Source organism: Equus przewalskii, chromosome 15 (genome assembly GCF_037783145.1).
Source record: "Equus przewalskii isolate Varuska chromosome 15, EquPr2, whole genome shotgun sequence".
Classification (NCBI taxonomy): Eukaryota; Metazoa; Chordata; class Mammalia; order Perissodactyla; family Equidae; genus Equus; species Equus przewalskii.
This window is the reverse complement of record NC_091845.1, coordinates 77,658,246-77,678,897: the sequence shown is the minus strand read 5'-3', so window position 1 is coordinate 77,678,897 and position 20,652 is coordinate 77,658,246. Positions and strand designations below refer to the sequence as shown.

Below are 20,652 nucleotides of genomic sequence, written 5' to 3'. Positions count from 1 at the left end.
AATATCTAGTATTTAAATTTCTAGTTGTTTCAAATGTCATTTTGTTTGCTTTAACTTTTTTTGTAAAATAAAATACAGAAAATCACCAAAAAGCAAATGTATGACTAGTGAATTACTTTAAAGCAAATACTCTTGTAACTATCACCAGATCAAGAAGTAGAACCCTAGAAGCCCCTCCTTGTGCCCCATGCCACTCGTCATCCCTTCTCTCCCCTATAAATAACCATTATCCTGATTTTTAGAGTAATCACATCCTTGCATGTTTAATCACCTAAATGTGCATCCTTGGGCACTACATTTTCATCTTGCCCATTAGAAAAAAAAGTTGACACGTCTTTTATATATATATTTCCCCTGTCCCATTATTTTTCTTATACTTTAGTTGAAGAAGCTAGACTACTTGACCTATCGAATTTCCCACGATCTAAATTTTACTGATTGCGTATCATGTGCATCTCAACGTATTCCTCTTTTCTCTGTGTTTCCTGTAGTTTGGCCGTAAGAATCAGAGGCATTATCAGACTGATGTTCGATCCTTTGGCAAAACTATGGATAGTGTGTGTTCTTCCATTTAAAGGCACATAAAGTTTGGTTCTCTCTCTCTTTATGGTATGAACACCACTGATGTTTACCGCTTTTGTTAATTCATTGTGGGTTCCAATTAGTGTTATTCTAATTCTCCATTTCCTTTTCATTTACTACTGGCACTACTTTTATCTAAAGACACTTCCTCTCTTCTATTTGTTTACTTGGAAACAAATATAGGAAAGCAGAATAAATGCTTGATCCCTTAGCTTTACTGACCAGTTTTCAAGATAATGACTTTTTCCTGTCTTCCTCCAAAGGTGACCACGTCTTCCCTTTTAAAAATACCATTATGAATTCATGAATTTAAACATATCTGATGGATTTCATGCATTGTAATTATTATCACTGTTGAAGCTTAAATTGTTTCATCTTTGACCAGTGGGAGCCTCTTCTAGTTGACTCTAAAGTCCTTTTGACATGATCCTAGTAGTCTTTGATAGCTTCTTTATTATCTGGTATGACAGGATGTTCAAGTTCATTTTGAACATTTCCTGCCAAATACCTGGAATCAGCTCTTTCTCTAGAAAGCCCTAGTTTCCTTCGGGGAGAATTATATGTAAGCTCTAATTGGGGGCTAGGGATGCTGACTGCTACTAGGTTGGTCATTTTTTTTTCCTGCTTTTTCTCCCCAACCCCCCCAGTACATAGTTATATATTTTAGTTGTGGGTCCTTCTAGTTGTGGCATGTGGGATGCCACCTCAGCGTGGCCTGACAAGCAGTGCCATGTCCGCGCCCAGGATCCGAACCAGCAAAACCCCAGGCCGCCGAAGGGGAGCGTGCCAACTTAACCACTCGACCACAGGGGTGGCCCCTAGGTTGGTCATTTTATCTAGTCCTTTAAATGGACAGAGTGAAGATACACACACATGAAGATAGAATACTTTAGGAGTTCATGTTGATACTTGCAATTCAGATATTATTAAACCTCTTCTGCATTACATCTCAATCTTCTTTCTTCCACACTGAGAATCCCTTTTTTTTTTTTTTAAGATTTTATTTTTTTCCTTTTTCTCCCCAAAGCCCCCCAGTACATAGTTGTATATTCTTTGTTGTGGGTCCTTCTAGTTGTGGCATGTGGGACGCTGCCTCAGCGTGGTTTGATGAGCAGTGCCATGTCTGCGCCCAGGATTCGAACCAACGAAACACTGGGCCGCCTGCAGCAGAGCGCGCGAACTTAACCACTCGGCCACGGGGCCAGCCCCGAGAATCCCTTTTTTTAAGGACATAGGGGATAAAGGGGATGATAGAATTAGTGTATATGATAATTATTCATTGGCTTTTTCCCACATTACATGCTCAGCAATCCCAAATAATAATGCTAATATTACCATTAATGTGATTACTGAAAACATTTAAAAAAATTTTTGCATATGCTCTCTCCATTCTCTGCCCATTTTTTTAATAGTCATGCTTTATCCACAGTGTTGGAGTACATACCCATTTATATACTATACTGTCTTTCTCTTAGCCTTCATTTAGTCTTCTGTCTACAGGTAACTATATGTTTAATACTCCCCAGGCCTTATGTCAGTGTATCTCTAGTCATTTTGATTGTCTGAAGCTTGTTCTCTAGTGGTTTCTTCAGGAAGAGCTCATGGGTATAGTAATCCCTGAGTTTGTGCCTTTTATATTTGAATTAAGTCAGTTTTGCTGGAGGCAAAAATCTTTGGCTCATGCTTTCTTTCAGTTTCTTAAATATATTTGTTTTTAGCATAACACCTTGCTGTTGAAAAATCTGGTACTCTTTCCTCCTAGCTGCCTAAAGGATTCTTTTTCTTTGGAATTCAGTAATTTTAATAGAATGTTTTGGTATTTGTCATTCTCGGTTGATAGTCTCTTTTTTCTTTTATTTCATGAACATTTTCTTGAATTATATAGCATTTAGTATTCTGTTCCTTTGCTTTCATTTTCTTCTGAAGATACTCTTGTTTCTGAATATTCTGTGCCTACCTCCAATATTTGTCCTTTTCTTTTGAGTATCAGTTGTGGGAATCACACAGACTTGATTATTGCGAGCTTTTAGTCTTATTGTGGGCGTCTTGCCCTCAGCTGGTACTGAAGAGGTCAAGACTCCTTCTGTTTCAACTCCTGCTCTTGAATTGGCCAGTTGTACTTTCCAGTAAATTCTTTTTGGCTGTTTTGGGATTATCCTGTTCTGAGTTCCATTAGATGCAGCCCCACTGAGTATTTCTTGTTCTGCCCACAAAGGCATTACTGTGAGGCCTTTTGGCTGTTGGTAGTTTGTATTCTGGGGTTTGTGGAGGATACCTTGTCATCCAGTCTTGGAAATGTTGTCAAGGGGTTTTGGTTTTGCTCTGTTTGCTCTATCTGGTTTTATGTGGGGATTTGGAGAGTTTGGAATCTATGCTGCTCTTGCTGTATTCCCAGACTCCCCCATAACTATTGGGTATATGCGTGTGTGTGTGTGTGCATGCGTATACAGTCTGTTTGAATCAGGATTTAAATAAATTGATATGTCTCTTACAATCTGTAGATTCCCCTTCAATATCTATCCCTTTCTTCTTCCCTTCCTCCATTTTTCCCTTACAGTTTGTTAGTTGAAGAAACCACATTCTGTGTCCTGAAGAGAAATCCTAGAGCTTTTGCTTATTGCATCCCGGTAGTGTCACTTGATATGTTCTTCTGTCCTCAGGTTTTCCTTTGAACTGGTAGTTGGGTCTGGAGTCTTGATCAGATTCAGTTTTCATGCTAGGTTGTATATTTAAAAAACAATCAAACAAAAAAACCCACTGTATGGGACAGCTCAAGGAGAGCACACAATACAGAAACAGAAGCATCGGAGTAAAAAACTCAAGTTGAAAAGTTGGCTTTGAGGAATAAGCAAATCCATAGAAACAGAAGATGGAATAGTGGTTGCCAGGAGCTGGGGGTAGGGGAATGTGGAGTGACTGCTAATGGTTACAGGGTTTCTGTGCAGGGTGAGGAAATTAGATTGTGGCGATGAGTGCAGAACTCTTAAAAACCACTGAATTGTATACTTAAAAGAATGAGGTATATGGTATGTGAATTGTATTTCATTCAATAACGCTGTTTTCTTAAAAAAAGGAAATTGGACTTGAAAAGGAAGGGGGGATACCTAATCCCCTGAGACTGGTAGGAAGAAGGTTGGCATGGGTACACATGCCGAGAAGTTTGTGACTTCTCCGTTAAGGTGTAGACTTAGATATTCAACTGTTTATTGAAAATATCCATATGGATGTTCTATAGGTACATCAAACTCAATATCATTGCCACTGAAATGTAATGCAAGCCACATGTAATTTTTAATTTTCTAATAGCCAATTTAAAAAATAAAAAGAAACATGTAAAATTCATTTTTATAATATCTTTTATTTCATCTAATATATCTAAAGTATATTTCAGCATGTAGTTAATATGAAACTTACTCATGAGATATTTTGCATTCATTTCTCATACAAATCTTTGAAATTCAGTGCATATTTTACACTTGCAGCATACTCACTTCAGACTTCCCACATTTCGAGTGCTCAGTAGGTATGTGTGGGTTCTGCCTAGGGTGTTGAGCAGTGCAGAAGAGGAGGTTTAAAGTGGAACACATGAACTTGTTCCTGTCTCCTTGATCTGAGTAAATGGCCCCTCTTTCTGAGAGTCGTTCTCCTAGTTCCCTCTTCTTTACCATTCACGTCAGTTAAGCACTTGATTCTACTCATTTTTATCTTTAAAATTTTTGCAAATCCATCTCTTCTTATCCAGCCCTACCAATTGCCCAAATTTCAAGACGCGTCGTTTCTTGCCTGGACTATTACAGTAGCCTCTCAACTGGTCTTCCCGTCTCTGCTTTTGCCCCCTTGTAAATCCGTCTTCTGTTTTGCAGCCAGAATCTCTGCCTAACTGAAAATCTCACCATGCCACTCCCCCACTCAATGCCATTTAGTGGTGTCACAGTATTTCACTAGTAGTGTATTGAACAGTTCACAGTAAAACATGTAAATAACTTATAAATGACTATTATTGTATTGATGGGATATGGTAAAGTCCAGGTTCCTCTGCATGGCTTCTGAGGCCTGGTCCCTTGTCTACCTTTCTGCCTCATCTTTTGCCTTCACTTTATATTCTGGTGATATTGCACTGTTTGTTTATAACTCTCTCAACATTTATCATCTTTTTTACTCTTCTGTGTGTTTCCTGCTGCTGCTGCTTCTCCTGCCTGGATGCCCTTCCTAACTCCCTTCACTTGACTAACTCTCTTTTTTTGTTGTTTTGGTGATGGTGGTAAGAACACTTAACATGAGATCTACCCTCAACAAAATTTTTTTTTTTTTTTTTGGTGGAAGATTAGCCCTGAGCTAACATCTGCTGCCAATCCTCCTCCTTTTTGCTGAGGAAGACTGGCCCTGAGCTAACATCTGTGCCCATGTTCCTCTGCTTTATATGTGGGACACCTACCACAGCCTGGCTTGCCAAGTGGGCCATGTCCGCACCTGGGATCCGAACCAGTGAACCCCAGGCCACCGAAGCAGAACGTGTGCACTTAACCGCTGCACCACCGGGCTGGCCCTCTCAACAAATTTTCAGGTGTACATTATTCTTAACTATAAGCACAATATTGTACACCAGAACTCTAGAACTTACTCATCTTGCATAACTGAAACTTCATACCTGTTGAACAACAACTCCCCAATTCCCCTTTCCCCCTAGCCCCTGGCAAGCACCATTCTGCTCTCTGCTTCTATGAGTTTGACTATTTTAGATACCTCATCTAAGTAGAATCATGCATTGTTTGTCCTTCTGGCTTATTTAACTTAGCATAATGTCCTCCAGGGTCATCCATGTTGTCACATATGGCAGGATTTCATTCTTTTTTAAGGCTAAATGATATTCCATTGTATGGATGATACCACATTTTCTTTATCCATTCATCCACCTGTGGATATTTAGGTCATTTCCATATCTTGAATATTGTGAATAATGCTGCGATGACCGTAGGAGTGCAGATAGCTCTTTGAGATCCTGATGTCAGTTCTTTTGGATATATACCTAGAAATGGGGTTGCTGGGCTATATTGTAGTTCTATTTTTAATTTTTTGAGGAGCCTCCATACTTTTTTCCATACTTGCTGCGTCATTTTACGTTCCCACCAACAGTGTACAAAGGGTTCTAATTTCTCTACATCCTCACCAACACTTGCTATCTCTTGTTTTTAATAATAGTCATCCTAACAGATGTGGGGTGAAACCTCCTTGTGGTTTTGATTTGCATTTCCCTGATGATTGGTAATGTTGACCATCTTTTCACATACTTATTGGCCATTTGTATGTTTTCTTTGGAGAAATGTCTATTCATGTCCTTTACCTATTTTTTAATTGGGTTTTATTATTATTATTATTATTGCCATTGAGTTGTAGGAGTTTCTTGGATATTTTGGATATTAACCCTTTACCAGATAAAGGGTTTCCGGGTATTCTTTCCGGTACCTTAAGTTGCCTTTTCATTTTGTTGAGTGTTTTCACTTGACTCTTCCTCCAGCAGGTCTTCCTCCCTAGGTTAGACTGGATACCCCTCTTCCCAGTTCCCGTAGAAGACTCTCAATAACTTCGACTTGGCACTCACTTTATTATATTGGAATTATATTATATTGGAATATAATATCTGTCATTGTATGTCTGTTTTGTCTCTCTCCCATTCTCCAAGACTCATATTGAGGGAAAGGATTTTGCCTCAGTTAATGTTTTGTACTTCCAGTTTCTAATAGAGTTTTTGGTGTATAGTTGGCACTCAGATATTAGAACTAAACTGAACCCCTGAAAATTTTAATGATTAAGTTGTCAAAGTTTAGGCCTAGGCATTAACCAAACTTAAAACTTCAATTAGAAGACTTAGATCCATTATTAATACCAATGGCCTCCATTTAGAAATTGAGTGAATAAATGAAACTGAGAGTAGTGGTACTTTAATTTTAGGTGAAAAAGAACTGTAGCAAACATAGAATAGAAAAAGATAAGTATTGACTGATATGTTAAGTCTGCAAAGGCAGAGTTTTTGTCTGTTCTTCTCACAAATTTGTTCCCAGTGTTAGAACAGTGCCTGGCACATAACAGTAAGTTTCTGGTCAGTAAATATTTGAATAAATGTTGAATAAATGAATGATGTGCATAGAAAAGCACTCTAGCTTTTAAGGCAAAAATTAAATTCAAAACCTTTCCTCATCTCTAATTCAACTTAAAATTTACCACTTGAAGCAAATCAAATTACTTTCTTCTGATGTTATTTTATAGTTTTGTAAAGGAAATCTCTAATAAGTATAATAGAGTATAAATATTTTTTTTCTCTTTTAGTAAAAGAAGCAAAAAAGGAGATAAAAATGGAAAAGGCTTGAGACATTTTTCAATGAAAGTGTGTGAGAAAGTTCAGCGGAAAGGTACAACGTCATATAATGAAGTAGCTGATGAGCTGGTATCGGAGTTCACCAATTCGAATAACCATTTGGCAGCTGATTCGGTAGGTGGATCACGCGCTGGGCGTGGACTAGCGTGAGTGATGCAGCAGTGTGGCCCTTCAAGTTCTCTGTCGTCAGTCTCAGGACTCAGACGTACTAGGGAATGCCCAGCTTCTCCTTTACTTGAGAGTTTCAGATTGTCTGCTGGAGAATTTTGTTGTTGATTTTTTGTTTTGTTTTGGAAAGGATTCTTTTATTATTTATTTAAACATAAAGATGAACAGGTATTTTAAAAATATAATTTTGGGGGCTATTGAAAGAACATACTTTTTTTAACATACTTTTTATGTTTGCATGACTTTGGATACATTTCTGAATCTTTTAATGTTCCTTCTATGTCTAAGTCTAAGAGAATTTTATTTTGTTTTTAATTAAAAAGATAATACATGAATATGTTTATAAAAAATTCACTTGTATCAAAGAGTATGTATTTAAACTATCTCCCTTCTATGCAGACCCTAATCTACCTCCCCAAAGGCCATATCCACTATTATCAGATTCTTGAGTATCATTCCAGAAATTCTTTATGCATACACACAATAAAATTTATTTGCTTTTTTATTTTAAGCTCAAATGTGATTTTGCTTTGCATGCTGTGTTCTTAATTTTATTTTCTTAAAGTATCTTGGAGATTCTTTTTTTTTTTTTTTTTGCGGAAGGTTAGCCCTGAGCTAACATCTGCCACCAATCCTCCTTTTTCTGAGGAAGACTGGCCCTGAGCTAACATCCCTGCCCATCTTCCTCTATTTTATGTGGGATGCCTTCCATGGCATGGCTTGCCAAGTCGTGCCATGTCTGCACCCGGGATCCAAACTGGCAAACCGCAGGCTGCCAAAGTGGAACGTGCGAACTTAACCGCTGCGCCACTGGGCTGGCCCCTCTTTTTTAGCGTATATAAATCGTCTTTTTTTGTAGAGATAAAATTGCATATAGGGAAGGAAACATGTGTCTTAAGTGTACAATTAAATTATTAAATTATTGTTTCTTTATTGTTGAATAGTTTACATAAAATATGATGTATTCATTTCAAGTATAAAATTTGATGAGTTTTGATAGTTATGTGCACCTGTGGATCCAACACCATAATCAAGATTCAGAACATTTCCATCATTCCCAAACAGCTCTTCCTGCCTTTTGTAATCTATCCCTTTCTCTCCCTCTATTGCCAGGCAACTGCTGATTTGTTTTTTTTATCATTATACATCAGTTTCCGTGTTATTTAAATGTAATCATACTATACGTACTCCACAACAATATTAAATAATAATAGTAACTCTAGTCATATTGAGTCATTAATTCTTGACCTTACTGGAAATATTTATAGTATTTCAACCTTAATTATGATAAAGGTTTTATTTTGAGATGATAGCAACCATAACTTGATTTTTTAAAAAATTTTATTGAGGTCAGAATAGTTTATAACACTATGAAATTTCAGTTGTACATTATTATTTGTCAGTCACCATATATATGTGCCTCTTTACCCCTTATGCCCTCTCCCAATCCCCCTTCCCCTCTGGTAACCACTGATCTGTTGTCTTTGTCCATGTGTTTATCTTCCATGTATGAGTGAAATCATGTGGTGTTTGTCTTTCTCTGTCTGGCTTATTTTGCTTAACATAATACTCTCAAGGTCCATCCATGTTGTTGCAAATGGCACGATTTTGTCTCTTTTATGGCTGAGTAGTATTTCATTGTATACATATACCACATCATCTTTATCCGTTCATCAGTCGATGGGCACTTGGGTTGCTTCCACATCTTGGCTATTGTGAAAAATGCTGCAGTGAACATAGGGCTGCGTAAGTCTCTTTGAATTGTTGATTTCAAATTCTTTGGATAAATACCCAGTAGTGGGATAGCTGGGTCTATGGTATTTCTATTTTTAATTTTTTGAGAAATGTCCATACTGTTTTCCATAGTGGCTGCACCAGTTTGCATTCCTACCAGCAGTGTATTAGGGTTCCCTTTTCTCTACATCCTCTCCAATATTTATTTTTTGTCCTGATGATTATAGCCATTCTAATGGGTGTAAGGTGATATCTCAGTGTAGTTTTGATTTGCATTTCCTTGATGATTAGTGATGTTGAACATGTTTTCATGTGCTTATTGGCCATCTGTATATCTTCTTTGGAAAAATGTCTGTTCATATCCTCTCCCTGTTTTTTGATCGGGTTGGTTGTTTTTTGGTTGTTGAGTTCTGTGAGTTCTTTGTATATTTTGGAGATTAATCCTTGTTAGATACATGATTTGCAAATATTTTCTCCCAGTTGATGCATTGTCTTTTTGTTTTGTTCCTGGTTTCCTTTGCCTTACAGAAGCTCTTTAGTCTGATGAAGTCCCATTTGTTTATTTTTTCTTTTGTTTCCCTTTCCTGAGTAGACATGGTACTCAAAAAGATGCTTCTAAGACCAATGTCAAAGAGTGTACTGCCTATATTTTCTTCTAGGAGTTTTATGGTTTCACATCTTACCTTCAAGTCTTTGATCTGTTGTGAGTTAATTTTTGTGTATGGCAAATGATAACAGTCTACTTTCATTCTTTTGCATGTGGCTGTCCAGTTTTCCCAACACCGTCTATTAAAGAGACTTTTCTTTCTCCATTGTATGTTCTTGGCTCCTTTGTTGAAGATTTGCTGTCTATAAATGTGTGGTTTTATTTCTGAGCTTTCAGTTCTTTTCCATTGATCCGTGTGTCTGTTTTTGTATCAGTACCATGCTGTTTTGGTTACAATAGCTTTGTAGTATATTTTGAAGTCATGATTGTGATGCCTCCACCTTTGTTCTTTTTTCTCAGGATTGCTTTAGCTATTCAGGGTCTTTTGTTGCCCCATATGAATTTTAGGATTCTTTGTTCTATTTCTGTGAAGAATATCATTGGGATTCTGATTGGGATTGCGTTGAATCTGTAGATTGCTTTAGGTAGTATGGACGTATTAACTATGTTTATTCTTCCAATCCATGTACCTGGAATATCTTTCCATTTCTTTATGTCATTCTTGATTTCTTTTAGTAATGTCTTACAGTTTTCATTCTATAGGTCTTTCACCTCCTTGGTTATATTTATTCCTAAACATTTCATTCTTTTTGTTGCAATTGTAAATGGGATTGTATTCTTGAGTTCTCTTTCTCTTTGCATAACTTGATTGTTTTTTAATGAGCATTTCTTTTTTCTTAATTAAAAAAATCCGAAATGGATGTTTAATTTAATCAAATTCTCGATAGTTTCCTGAAAATGTAAGATTTTTACACTGATAGTCATAAATGAGATTGGTAGCGTTTTTGTTTTTTGGGGTTTTTTTGGCCTTCTTCACAGATTTGATTTGTAGCATTGTGCTGGCTTCATGAAATGAATTTAGAGGCTTTCTTTCTCTCTTTCTCTTTGTTCCCGTCCAGGTTTAAGAGCGTTGGAGTCTGTTTCTGTCCTGAAATTTTGTAGAACCCGCAGGTGGTTTGGTGACTCGGTGCGGGGAGCGCTTAGAGTGCTTTCTCCGTTTCCTCTTTGGTAACTAGTCAGCTCTGGATTTCTGTCTGCCTTAGAGTCAGTTTGGCATTTTATGTTTTCGTAGAAAATACTCCATTTCATCCATGTTCTCAAAATTATTTGCAATTATTTTTCCCAGAGAACCATCTCTTGGAGTGTTTGTAGTGACCTCCTGTTTTGCAGTTAATTTCTGTTTTTATCTGTAGTTAATATTCTCTTTCCTGAAGTTACTTTAGTTATTTTTCTACCCCATAGGCCATGGTGTGTACGTTATTTATTTTTGTTATTTTTATTTGGAATGACAATCTTTATGGCTGTGACTTTTCCTCTTATGTGCTGCTTTAGTGGTATCCCCTGGTTCTGATATCATGTTATTCTATAGATATTCTGTAAATTTGGTTATAATTTCCTCTTTTACCTAAGAATTGCATTAGAAAGAGTTCTTATAGTTCCAGTTGATAGGGATTTTTGTTTGTTGTTATGGATTTTTACTTTTATCACCTATGATCAGAGATTGAGGGTCTAATTATTTCTATTTTTTTGGATTGCTTTGAGATTTTTCTTGTGAGCCATTATATGGTGATTTATTTTTTCTTTTAACATTCTCTGGGCACTTGAAAGTATATGGTATTCTGGTTCTCAGTGGAAGTCAGAGTTCTCAAAACGATCTACAAGAACCCCTGTGACTTGGCCCACCACTGCCTCTCTGGTCTTATCTCCCACCCTGCACTCCCTCAGTTACTACACTCCAGCCACACACTTTGTGAACATGCCAGACAGACTGCTTACCAGGCCCTTGCACTTGCTGTTTCCTTTGCCTGGAACACTCTTGGTTTCTCTCTCTACTCCATCTAATTTTCACTCAGACCTCACTATAATGAGGCCATTCTTAGCACTTTTCAACATCTAGCATACATTTTTACTAATCACCCCCATCCTCACCGCTGGATATAAGCAAGGGTTGGATTTTGTTCTCTTTGTTCACTGCTGTTATTTTTCTGATAATTTGGAAGGTTTGTAGTCTGTAGTTCGACAGTTAATTGGTTATCTTTATAACTTTAAGTAACTTCAATATTTTGTTTCTTGAGTTTTCACCTGTAGACCTGTATCTGTTGATTATGGAGGAAAAAAGAAATTAATATGTTTATATTTACTCCTTTCTTCCATCTTTCCCCTCTACTACAGGACTCAGATTGAATATATTAGTGGTAGTTGTTAAAAGAATAATGTTTTTATAGTTGTTTTATGACTTTAAATAAATATATAGGGGCCGGCCTGATGGCGCAGCGGTTAATTGAGCATGTTTTGCTTCTCAGCGGCCCAGGGTTCGCCAGTTCGGATCCCGGGTGCGGACACGGCACCACTTGGCACGCCATGCTGTGGCAGGCGTCCCACATATAAAGTGGAGGAAGATGGGCAGGGATGTTAGCTCAGGGCCAGGCTTCTTCAGCAAAAAAGAGGAGGATTGGCAGTAGTTAGCTTAGGGCTAATCTTCCTCAAATAAATAAATAAACAAATAAATAAATATTATGTCCAAAGCTCTACTATTACGTAGTTCATCTGCTTTGAATCCATACTCCTTCCAATATCCAAGAGGAGGAAGTCTGCAGACCTACTCTGTTGCCTCCTCCTGATATTTGTTGTTACATTATCATTATTTCTGCAGTGTCAGGATTTCTAATATTTATATTCAGTTCTATAACTTAAATTTCCCATTTATTTAAGTTTAGTTCTATATTTAAATGGATTCGATGTTCTCCACCATCCTTTCTTATCATGGCATTTGACTGATTGGATTTTGTTCTTAGGAACTGCTCATCCACAATAAGATAAGGGGCTTTTCCACAACTAAGTTAACATAGTTTCCTTCATTGAGAAAGTCTTGCTACCAAAAAAGAGTCAGCTGAACTAAACAGCGTGTTTAATGATCTGTGTGCTTAGGTTTGGTGCAAGTGCCGTGTTTTCACTGTAGACCAGTAACAGTTTGCGGATTAGCGCTAGTCCATGGACCACATTTTGAGAAGCACTGTTTATTTACAGCTTAAAACATGCATTCTTGACTTTTTAAAGTTATCCTCCCAAACAATGCAAGGCCTTAGCCCACTTTAACTCCATTACCCCTTTCTGATATATATGCTATTGTTGTCATGTATCTAGTTCTCTATCTATTCTAGACTCCACAGACATTATTGTTTTAAACAGTATTGAGATTTACCTTTTCAGTTGGTCTTCATTCCATCCTACATCTCCAAGCTCCCATCTTAGATCGTCTTTCTTGTACCTGAAGAATGCCTGTTAGTATTTTTTAATTTAGAACTGGTGGTAACATAATTTTTATTTTTTAGATTGTTTTATGTTTTAGATTATTTGAAAGTATCTTTATTTCATCTTTACTTTTGAAGGATACTTCCACTGGATATAGAATTCTTTCAGCACTTTGAAGAAATTATAATAATATTATTAATTAAATATCTTAATATCCTGTGACTATATCTTAACCCTTAAAATTTATTACTCAATAAAAATATTTTTTTAGCAGGCTTATGACCAGAAGAACATTAGGCGAAGAGTTTATGATGCTTTAAATGTGCTAATGGCAATGAACATAATTTCAAAGGAAAAAAAGGAAATTAAGTGGATTGGCCTGCCCACGAATTCTGCTCAGGAATGTCAAAACCTGGAGGTAAGTGACGAAAATCTGTTTATAGACAGTATTTGCTTTATTTTACATCAGAGGCATTTTAATTTAGAAATACAGTCACATAGTATTAAAATATCCGTAATTGTTCATGTGTACTTGATCACATAGTATTAAAATATCCCTAATTATTCATATATACTTGATCAATGAACTGCTGTTATTTTTCTGATAATTTGGAAGGTTTGTAGTCTGTAGTTCTACAGTTAATTGGTTATCTTTACAACTTTAAGTAACTTCAATATTTTGTTTCTTGAGTTTTCACCTGTAGATCAATATCTGTGGATTATGGAAGAAAAAAGAAATTAATGTGCTTATATTTACTCCCGTCTCCCATCTTTCCCCTCTACCACAGGGCTCAGATTGAATATATTAGTGGTAGTTGTTAAAAGAATATGTTAAAAGTGGTATATGTTAAAAGAATGACAAACACTATTTCCTTCTTTTTTTGGAACTGGAAGGAGCTTTTAGACAGGTGTAGTCTAGTTGATGTCCTGATGAAACTAAGGGACATAGAAATTAAATGACTTGATTTTTACTGTCTCTTAGAGAAGATCTTTGTTTTATTCTAATTTAATTCTGAGCACTCTGCTAGTAAATTTTTGGTGACTCATGTAATAGAAATGATATCTTATTTGATGAAATGGTTGCTGATGCATCCCTTCCCACAGAAAATGGATAAAGCTGGCTGTTTATTTCTTGTATTTAAACTTTTCCCTTTGACTCTAGAATCAGTGGCAACAGAATGGTATTTCATTTGTGTCTTTGTCAAAATCGATAGAATGTTCAGCTTACGTGAATTTTAGGATGATGTGTGCATTTTTTATTCTGTTACTTTAATCATTATAGAAAACCTTTCCTAAATGAGCATGTGCCCTGACATTGTTTCTTAATTGGTTTGACGTAATTTTACTGTCATGGCCATAAATGTAATAAACTGAGGTTAAATATAGCTTATAGAGATAAATATGGTTGAGTTCATGTTTTTCTCAGTTCTCCCCCCACCCCAGCAAATCAAAAGTTAATTTGGTATTATTATACTTGTGGATGGAGGGAGAAACCAGACGTTCATCAGAAGTTACGGAATAACATTGCTCATGTACTGCAGTGGAAGTGTCCTCCTTTCCTTCTGATACAGTGGAATCTGAGGATCATTTAGTTGCCAGAAATATTAAGCTGGTAACACAGACTCAATAAGCAAAAATCTATTAGCATCTACCATGTACTTAACCAATGATTATACCAGACAAAAATGTCTGACCCTGAAGAGCTTTCATTTTAATTGAGGAGAGGAGAAATGTAAAAGATGTAACCAAAAATGTGATTGTTCCTGTGAAAGAAGCGTGTACAGATTCTCTGGAAAGGGAGAGAAGGGAGGGCTTTACCAAGAAAAAAATCCCTGTGCTCAGCTGTGAGGGAGGAGGACGAGTTCACCAGGTGGTTTTCTAAGTGCTCAGCAGTTGGGACCTGATCCTATAAACAGTGAGAAGCTGTTGAAGAGTTAGGAAGAAGACAGCTGATAGGATGTGTTCTAAAGGATCACTCTGCCAGTGAGGGGGAAGTTGAACTGACAGGAAGGTGAGGAGGGAAGTTGAGCAGGTGGATTGAAGGTGGTCTGAGCTAACGCAGTTGGCAGTGAAGTTGGAGAAGTGTTCTGAGGTGGGATCAGTACAACTTGGTTGGATTTGGGGCATGAGGGGCAGGAAGGGCTTGGCCATCACAGCTTCAGATGCAGGGGAAACTCCTACAACGTCTTTTCAAATGTAGAAGGCCACACAGGTTCTACAGTGAATCCTGAGTAGTTCAGGATTAAAGTGTGGTAGTGATTAAAGGAACAATGAGAGGAAACTCCTGGTGCAGATTAGAGTGGCTGGGGAGCAAGTAAGAAATACTGTTGGTGGAGCCAGCCCAGTGGCACAGCGGTTAAGTTTGCACATTTCACTTCGGTGGCCTGGGGTTCACTGGTTCGGATCCTGGGTGCGGACATGGTGCTGCTCATCAAGCCATGCTGTGGCAGGCGTCCCACATATAAAGCAGAGGAAGATGGGCACAGATGTTAGCTCAGGGCCAGTCTTCCTCAGCAAAAAGAGGAGGATTGGCAGCAGTTAGCTCAGGACTGATCTTCCTGAAAAAAGAAGGAAATACTGTTGGAATAGACAAGAAAAATGTCTTATTTGATGTCATTGACTTTTGCCCAAAGAAACAGTAAGGAACTCATCTACAAGGAAATTCGTATCCTAGTATCTGTTTCCTAGGTAGTTGTAAGAGGAAAATAATAATTGTTTGAAGCTGAGAAATTTGTCCTAGAAGCATGTTTCTTACTGCAAGTGAATTGTGTACTGACTACGTAGGCTATCTGTATTAGCAGCTGTGCCCTTGTAAAAGTCAGTTAAATTGAGATCTTAAATGAGATCTTACCTCTTTCTTGCAGGGGTGGGAGGGGGTGTAATACAACAGAGTAATTAGTAATAGGGTCTCTGGGGGGCCGGCCCGGTGGTGCAGTGGTTAAGTTCGCACGTTCCGCTTCTCGGGGGCCTGGGGTCGCTGGTTGGGATCCCGGGTGCGGACATGGCACTGCTTGGCAAAAGCCATGCAATGGTAGGTGTTCCATGTATAAAAGTAGAGGACGATGGGGGCCGGCCTCATGGCCGAGTGGCTAGGTTCGCGCGTTCTGCTTAAGCAGCCCAGGGTTTTGCCGGTTCGAATCCTGGGCGCAGACATGGCACTGCTCATTGGGCCACGCTAGGGCGGCGTCCCACATGCCACAATTGGAAGGACCCACAACAACAACAAAAAACACAACTATGTACCAGGGGGGCTTTGGGGAGAAAAAGAAAAAATAAAATCTTTAAAAAAAAAAGTAGAGGAAGGATGTTACCTCAGGGCCAGTCTTCCTCAGCAAAAAGAGGAGGATTGGCAGCAGTTAGCTCAGGGCTAATCTTCCTTAAAAAAAAAAATAAATAAATAATAAGGTCTCTGGAACCATATGGCTTCGGTTCATGTCCTGGCTCTTGCCACTCACTAGCTGTGTGACCTTGGACAGTGGTTTATTTAACCCTTTACGTCTCCATTTCCTTACGTGCCAAATGGGTAACAGTACTGACCTCGTAAGGTTTTGTGCAGATAAGTTAAGACACTGTGTAAAGTGCTGAGTGCTGGCACGTGGAGTGAGTATTCACTGAGTGTTAGCTCTTACTCTGATTAGAATTGAGTAATAAGTAGCGACAGGTGCTGCATACCAAGTAGTTATTAAGTGGGTGAATTTCATTACTGGTAACAGTTGCCACGATTCTACTGTCTTGCCTGCTTGCTTATTACCCCAACCCCCAGCCCCACAAAGGTGTGATTTGGCTTTACTGATGTTGGTAGTTAAAATGGATTGAGTTTTTCTAAGGAAAATTCCTGATATCTCAGAATTCGGACCTGAAAAGTAAGCAGTACTTTATGCTCTACATATGTTCATGTTATTTTGTAACCTGTGTTTTAAAGATAGAGAAGCAGAGGCGGATAGAACGGATAAAGCAGAAACGGGCCCAGCTGCAAGAACTTCTCCTGCAGGTAAAGATGCTGGGATGGCTTCATTACCTTCCCCACCTGTATTCTGCTTCTCTGCCCACTTGCTTTTAAAAGGATCAGTGTCTCTACTTTGGGTGCCTTTGAGTAGTGTCTGGTGGGACCATGCTAGGGTAGGCTCCCTGACATCCAGACTCATTGCCATCCATGTGGTCTGCCTTTAAGATGGTTCCATATTTCGCCATCATCTGGGCCCCCCGGCAGTTCACCCGCCATGTGTGTGACTTAGATTATGCAACAATTTACTGTGGACACTTCTTCTTATTCTGAACAGAAACTGCCAGGAGTCTTTTTGTGTATGTTTATTTTATCCCTAATTTGGAATATCAAGAAGTAAGGCTAGGGGCCGACCCCGTGGCCGACTGGTTAAGTTCTCGCGCTCCGTTTCGGCGGCCCAGGGTTTCGCCTGTTCTAAATCCTGGGTGTGGTCATGGCGCTGCTCATCAGGCCACACTGAGGGGGCATCCCACATGCCGTAACTAGAAGGACCCACAACTAAAAATACACAACTATGTACCGGGGGGCTTTGGGGAGAAAAAGGAAAAGTAAAATCTTTAAAAAAAAAAGTAAGGCTAGTTGAATTTTAGGCGCTTTGAGTAAAACAAACCCACCCGCCTGTAATACGTATTGTCTGTAACACCTTTAGCAGTTATTGTCTGTAAATGACAGAATAATATGAAGTGATTCACTAAGATTTGTAGAAATACCACAACTTAAAATGCATTTCTATTTAGGAAAATTAAATTTTATGGTGTAATAAGGATCCCTATATTTATACTTTTTTGGATAATTGCCTAGAATTTGGATGATTTTTAAAAATATAACAGAGCCCTTGTATGAAATCATGTGGTGTAAAATCATAGGGTAGACAGACCTTTTTCCTATTCTTGGTAATTGCACTTGGTGTAAAAGTTCGCTTTGAGCAGTACATGGGGCCATTTTTAATCCAGAGAAACTCTGTAAAATGAGCCAGAGCATCTTTTTGCTTTTGCTTTCATCAGCAAATTGTCCTTTATATGAAACTCTTTCAGTCCATCATAAAATCCACTCTCATTTGCACAACTGTGGGTCCTGTTTAATTTTGGGTGTAATGCACTTTTTAGAAGTAAAGGTAGCAATAAGTTACCGAATATGGTAGACAGGTCTTTTTCTAAAATAGCTCACTTTATTTAGTGAGCAGAATATGTTAAATACTCCAGGTTTTTATTTTTCACTTTCTGGTTGCTTCTGTTTTTCTTTCACATTCATGTATGAATCAGGGAGGCTGAGGAAGAGGGCCTGCCCTTCAGAGATGTGGGTCGGTCTGAGAAGGAAGCAGGGAGGAAGCAGAGCCCGGGCAGGGGCGTGCGGCAGGTGGAGCAGAGGCTTACCGCACATGGGAAGCCCCAGGATGAGGTTCCCTCCTGATGAGGCCGTGTCCTTCTTTCTTACTGTGCCCTGTGTGCTTTTCACGCTGAACCCTGTGGGACCTGCCTGAGGAGTTACCGCTGGAGCAGGCTTTTTATGTATTTTTCATATTGGACTCCTAAATGAGATTTGATATGAAGTGTTCTGCAGCTTAAAAAAACCTGGAAGCTGACAGCAGTCCTGTGCTCCTTCCTGTGGAGTCCTGCCTTCTCATAGACTGGCCTGCCAGGCCCTCGCCTCTCCCTCCTACGCTGTCACCTCATTCTGCCAGCCGCCTCTTCTCCTGGCTCTGTCCCTGCACAGGGGTCTGCAGTATTTCCCTCCAGCTCACCGTCCCTTAGCTGTGTGCTGGCCTTCCCTAGATTTCCTCAAAACCTTCACCAAGCATTTTGGAGCTTAATTTTTGGCACTTGTTATTTTAAAGAACCGGTTTATCAGTAAGCCTGTCATTATCTGCTTGTTCATCAGAAAGAACGGTGCTGGGCAAGGTGGCCCTCATACGTGCGGGACTTTCCCTCTCTAGATGGCCAAAACAAAGAATGAAGCTAAATATTTTTTTCCTGCGTATCTTTATACGAGGAACGTTATATTTTTTTAAGTCCTAAATTTCTTTTCCTCTACTGTCTCTCAAGCCAAATATTTATAGAAGATTGCAACTGAGGGGCAGCCTAGCTGTCAACATGCGTAAGAGCAGGTCTCTCCAAACATTAAAAAGAAACTCCAAGTCTAACTGAAAACGGCGACTTAATGGTCTTCTGGTGACTCACAGCTTATCCTCGCAGTGTTTCGTTTTTCTTTCTTTCATCAAATAACATTTATGAAGTTGTCACAGAAAGTCAAACAAGTTGTTCCTGAACACTGATAATTTGCCATGGTTAAGCTAGCTTAATTTAACAAGTTAATGTCACGACTCACTGACATCACAGGACGCAGGTAAGTTTTACTTAGGTGCTGCCGCCCCTCTTGGTAGCTAGGGGAGGAATGATGTGAGTAGATTACACCCATAGATAATGCAGATACCCTGCTTTTGCCTGTCCACTTGTCCCTTCCAGCCCTTGAGGCTTTCCCAGAGCTGCTGATGCACAGCCAAATGGATGTCTGAACTCACCCGGAGCTGTTTAGCCTCTGAAATAGATATTAGTGAGCCTGAAAAAGAACAAAGCCTGAAGGAAATCATTCAAAGGGCAGCAAATAAGGAAATTAATCCAAAACAAATGGGAGGTGATTTTTTTTTTTGCTATCAAAATAACGTTAGTATGTTATTACTGCTCTCTTCACCTGAAAAATCTTTGATGCTGTTAAACGTACATGATATTAAACAGTGAATCATAAGTATATAAAGAACTCATCATTGTTTATATCCCCCCACACTGAGGCCCTCCCGTGGTGCTAGGGCCACAAAGCTGGGCAAAGTAGGGAGCTTCTCCCCAGATGCTTTTTCCAGTGGGAGGGTAGAGAACGTAAGCAGAAGAATTCAAATATTCATTCTTTTTCTCAGTTGTACAGTTTCAGCATATTTTTCCCCTCTGTGAAGTGAACTAAGCAATGAAAGACAGCCTTAGTTCTTTAGCAGCAGAAAATAATGAAGAAATTTAACTTAAAGTTTGATAGTAGTATTTAAGTATTGATAGTGATCGTTTTTTGACAGTGATTGATATGGGGTAATGACTTTCGGACATACTGTTAGGGCTAGAATAAATTGGTGTCCTTTCTGTTTTGTGCATTCTAAGCGTAAACGTTCACTTTCTAGGGAGGTAGCACCCAGCCATTTTAAGATGATAATAATGTTTATCAAACTCTAGTTAAGGCCCAGAACCTAAAATAAACAATCATGGGGGAAGATTGCTAAAATACAGAAAATAGCTCCATCACCACTGGGTGAGAGGGTGGAACAAGCTGATGAAAGAGAATGAGGGGTCTGACTTCAGGAGCTTTAAAAACCAGTATCTGTTTCATGAGCAGATGAAAAACTTGAACTGCGTACGGTCTTTATGGCTATGGAATTCTAGGATACTTTTGCCTTAGTAGAAGGAGGGGCGGTCATTGTCTTTGACTTTTGAGTAATGGTTATAACTAAAAGTGACAGCAAGATTCAGTGTAAAGATTCAGGCCTTGATATGTGTTATAATCAGTGTAAGCCTCAGTTTCCTCATCTGGAAGATGTCAGGTACGGGGAGGGTTGGGCCAGATTCCAGCTGTGCCCTAAGGATGCTGAGAAGTTGTGCGGAGGTGGTCTGGGAACCTGAGGGGTGAATGAGGGCGGAGCTGGCAGGTTCAGGCCTCCTGCCCCCTGGCAGCCAGCCAGAGCAGTGCTGCCTGCATCTGGTTTATATAGTGGTTGTCCCATCAGATTTCATTTGAAGAAAGTATTCTGTGGCTTTATAAAGTTTGTATATCCCTGGGCTAGACAATCTAAAAGGGTTA

General features: G+C 38.8%; 1 protein-coding gene across 38 annotated transcripts in view; it reads left to right on the top strand.

The window, feature by feature from the left end:
- The window catches only part of TFDP2 (transcription factor Dp-2), a 179,184-nt gene that overhangs the window by 142,700 nt on the left and 15,832 nt on the right, over nucleotides 1-20,652 (top strand). For 20 of the 38 annotated variants that reach the window (XM_070576224.1, XM_070576218.1, XM_070576216.1 and 17 more), the window contains 3 exons: nucleotides 6,907-7,069; nucleotides 13,090-13,233; nucleotides 16,738-16,806. In XM_070576224.1, coding sequence (XP_070432325.1) covers nucleotides 6,907-7,069; nucleotides 13,090-13,233; nucleotides 16,738-16,806 — 376 coding nt within the window. Of the gene's footprint in view, nucleotides 1-6,906; nucleotides 7,070-13,086; nucleotides 13,234-16,737; nucleotides 16,807-20,652 lie in introns of all 38 variants that reach the window. The other 18 variants (XM_070576221.1, XM_070576217.1, XM_070576215.1 and 15 more) reach the window with 1 other exon arrangement.